Source organism: Anomaloglossus baeobatrachus, chromosome 5, assembly GCF_048569485.1.
Source record: "Anomaloglossus baeobatrachus isolate aAnoBae1 chromosome 5, aAnoBae1.hap1, whole genome shotgun sequence".
Classification (NCBI taxonomy): Eukaryota; Metazoa; Chordata; class Amphibia; order Anura; family Aromobatidae; genus Anomaloglossus; species Anomaloglossus baeobatrachus.
In genome coordinates, this window is record NC_134357.1 from 23,185,178 (window position 1) to 23,188,959 (window position 3,782).

Genomic DNA, 3,782 nt, shown 5'->3' on the forward strand with positions numbered 1-3,782 from the left:
TTGTATTTAGCTGCGGTGTCCCAGTTTCACCGCTGGACCTGCTAATCAGTGGTGTGTTACGTCACCGCCGGAGTCTGCTCCAGCGACTTCTGCGCCGATCGCCAGGCGACGCCGTGTTCCTGCCGTGGATGGTGCTGGTGATGGGAGAGGAGTCGATGCCAGCGGCACCGGTGGGCGCAGGCTCCGATCATCCACTGGGCTGGGTTATCTTGGGATCTGCAGTACCGCTGGCTGACTGTGGGTGGCGTGTGTCTTCCAGCTGAAGTTACCAGCGTTCAGCTACAGCCATGAGAAGACACCACACCCTTCTTATTCCCCCTCCTGTCACATGACCACTGCCAGAGATAGTTCTGATTTCCTGGCTCCTGATCCGCCCTATTCTGTTTTGTGATTCCTGTGTGCTGACTTCTGCGTGTTTTCTTACTACCCTTCTGCCTACTGTTTTTGTACCTCGCTGCCCGATCCGGATTTGACCTCTGCTACGTTTGCTGACTACATCATTGCCTGCCGATTCTGTCCCTGTTCCGCAATTCCAGAGAGGACGGAGCATTGCCCCCCCCCCCTCCGGGGCATTTGCGGAGGCCGGCATGACCCCTGATTGGTGGGGAGGTCAGGGTGTCATGGGTGGGGAGGGGGAGTGAGCCCGTTTTTCATGGATTGGATAGCCAAAGGGGAGGAGCGGTACTTTCCCGCTCCCCTGGCTGAAGGAAGAGTCCCACCCGCCCTCCCTAATATTCGTGGTATGACTGGGTTGTGCATTGTATGGGAGGGGGGGTGTGGGTGGGTTTCTCGGGTCGTAGTGGCTGGTTGGCGTTTTATTGGTGGGTCCTTGAAGTTGGTTTAAAATTGTTCGGGGAATCCATACAGGTATGGATCCCCTCATTGGCAGAATGGCTGGTCACCTGGTGATTTTGAGGGGAATCCCGACGGGGATGTCGGGGGCCCCTGTGGGTGTGTTGGGGTTAACAAAGGATTAACCCTTACAGTGTGGTGCGCCTGAGCCAGTGTGGGTAACGGCTGGGAGCAAGTTGGTTTTATGGTTCGGTTTATAGGAATCACCAGGGTTTGTAGCTTCAAGGACCTTACCATATTGCAATTTTATTGGTTATGTAATTTTGTTAATAAATGGCTGCTATGGCCAGAATTATCCAAAGATATTCAGTGTCTGTGTAGTCATTTTAGATAAGAATGGGAATGGAGGGAGGAGATGTGAAGGAGACCGGAGTCAACAATTCCAGGGTCATGGTTTGACCCTGCCTGACTACTACTCTCATCGGACTGCAGCCTTCCACAGGTAGTGATCACCAGGGCCCTGTGTAATTCCAAATCCTTGTATTAGGGGTTAAAGGGTTTCAGGGTTCTGGGGGGTCCTGCTTGGTGCGTGGCTTCCCTCTAGCCTCCCCATTACAGCCCATCTGAGTCTGTGGATCCAGGCAGGCGTTACATTGTGGTGTTAGATATTGTTTCTCCACTGAGCCAAAAGATAGGTTATCAAAGTATAAGTCTTGGACAACCCCTTTAAGATGTCAATGAAGCCTAGGAGCTGACATCAGTTGACATCAGTTGGCCACATCCACTGTTGGGTTAGCCAAATTGGAATGATTGAGAAATGTAGGTAGCATCATCTGATGGGACTCCTTCCAAGGTTAAGACAGGACCCTTGGACAAAAAGGCTTAGCTCAGATAAGCCCTGTCCTCTTTTTTGTAGGTGATGGGAACCTCAAGGAGCCTCAAAAGAACAGCAACATTCCAAAAAGTCCTTGGATGGTTCATGAACCAGGTCTTACATTGGACTCCATTAGCTCATCTCCACCCACGAAGGTCTCATTGCACCTTTATGTTAGACGTCCAAGCTGTTTTGAACGGAGCTTTTAGTCCGGCTACGTTCTGTGGTTTTGGTCACTTCTTCACTGAAGGCGCTTTCCATGAGCTGCCGTAACGACTGACTCATCTTGGTCTTGAAGTCTTTGCCCATGAAGATGTAGAGTATTGGGTTGATGCAACTGTTGGTGAAAGCCAAGGCCACCGAGATGTGGTTGAGTTTAGTGACTATTTGATTGTGGACGTACAGCATGACCATGCCAATAATGTGGTAGGGAGCCCAGGTGACACAGAAGGCTATGATGATGCTGTAGACCACCTTGGTGGTTTTTCTACCCACCTTGAGGAGTCTGCTGCTTTGTACTTTAAGAGCGAGACGAATGTAACAGGCAGCGATGATCAAGAGGGGGAACAGGAACCCAAATAACATTCGGGAGACAGTGATGGTGACTTCAGTACTGGAGACTTGGTGGTGTGTACCCAAGTGGTGGTCGTCAAAACCATTGAAAGGAATGTCAGATTTATTAAAGTTGAGAAGATCCTCATAATCAGAGCCGAGATAATAATCACTGACGTCATCGTGATGGCCACCGAACTGATGCTCACATGTGGTGACGTTGTGATCTGTGGAGAACTGTCTGTAGAGGAAAGCAGGTAATGACATCATGAAGGATAATACCCAAATAACCAGGCAGATGAGCCAAGCCATTCGTAGACTGCGGTGATTCTGGGCCCACACCGGCAGGACTACCTGGATGCAACGGTCAATGCTGATGGCCACCAAGGTGAAGACGCTGGCAAACATGTTAAGAATGACTACGGCCGGGATTATCTTACAGAGCGCGGCGCCAAACAACCATTCCTCGTAATATAACTGGACGGTGGAAAAAGGAAGGGACAGGCAACACGCGATGTCGGCCACAGCGAGGTTCAAGAACCAAACGGTGTTCACCGTCTTCTTCATCTTCACACCAATGACCCAGAGCACCAGCATATTTCCGGGCACCCCCACCAGAAAGGTGACCACATAAACCAGCGTGGTGAAAACAAGGTCTTGGGTGTGAGAGTGCGGAACGTCAATATTCTCATCACTTCCATTGAACATCACGGCTACCTGTAAAAATATAAAGGTTCTGTGGTTTACTGGAGATATACAGGAGGTTTCATGGAGACGTGTAACATTTATCTGGGATTTTTTCTTTTTCACTATTACAAAAAAAAGAAGCAATGATCAACAATCAAAACAGGTTTGCAGCAGCTGTAAAGAGAGATCTTCATGGCTTAGTGGACAGGAACACTGACATCTACTGGTCAGTATGAAAACTGCAGTATAATGGCATATTTACATAAAAAAATACATACAATCTTTTAAACTTTTTTTAGTATTTTTTAAGTTTTTGCTTCTCCGCTTTTCAGCTGCCTTACCTTTTTTTTTCAGTGACATGGCCGTATGAGGCGATGAATTGTAATTTTGTTTAGCGCTGTTATGGGTAACAGATAAAATATTGTCTAATTTATTGAAAAAAAAAAATATTTTGCAAGGAAATATTTTATAAAGTGATTTTATTGTCAGCAGAGACCCAGCGATCACGCGATGGCGATGGCGATACTTCCACTCCTTGCACTGAGCGCTATGTAGCTGATAAAACGGAAGACAGAAGTGTTATCATGTTTCCCAGAAAATATGGCATGGTCCTATATTATTTTTTGCTCCGAAATATGTGCTAGGGCTTATTTTAAGGGGATGTCTTATATTTCCCCATGAAAAATAATTTTGTATTAATCCTATTACTGGGTCACATGCACATTTTCTTATCTGATCTGCTATTCTCATGGTAAAGAAAGAGTCCTATAGTGGAAGGTGCAAATCATATTTACAAAGTGTTAAATTACCTACTTAAATGTATTATTCTCTATGTACTGATAAGTTTACCCCCAAAATAAAGCAGATGCCCCCTAAA

The 3,782-nt window shown here is 46.9% G+C and overlaps 1 protein-coding gene across 1 annotated transcript; it reads right to left on the minus strand.

Moving 5' to 3' along the window:
• On the minus strand, nt 1–2,926 carry C3AR1 (complement C3a receptor 1). Its single transcript, XM_075352202.1, has one exon. It carries the CDS (start codon nt 2,924–2,926, stop codon nt 1,841–1,843), a length of 1,086 nt encoding a protein of 361 aa, XP_075208317.1. The 3' UTR covers nt 1–1,840.
• Nucleotides 2,927–3,782: the final 856 nt, after the last annotated feature.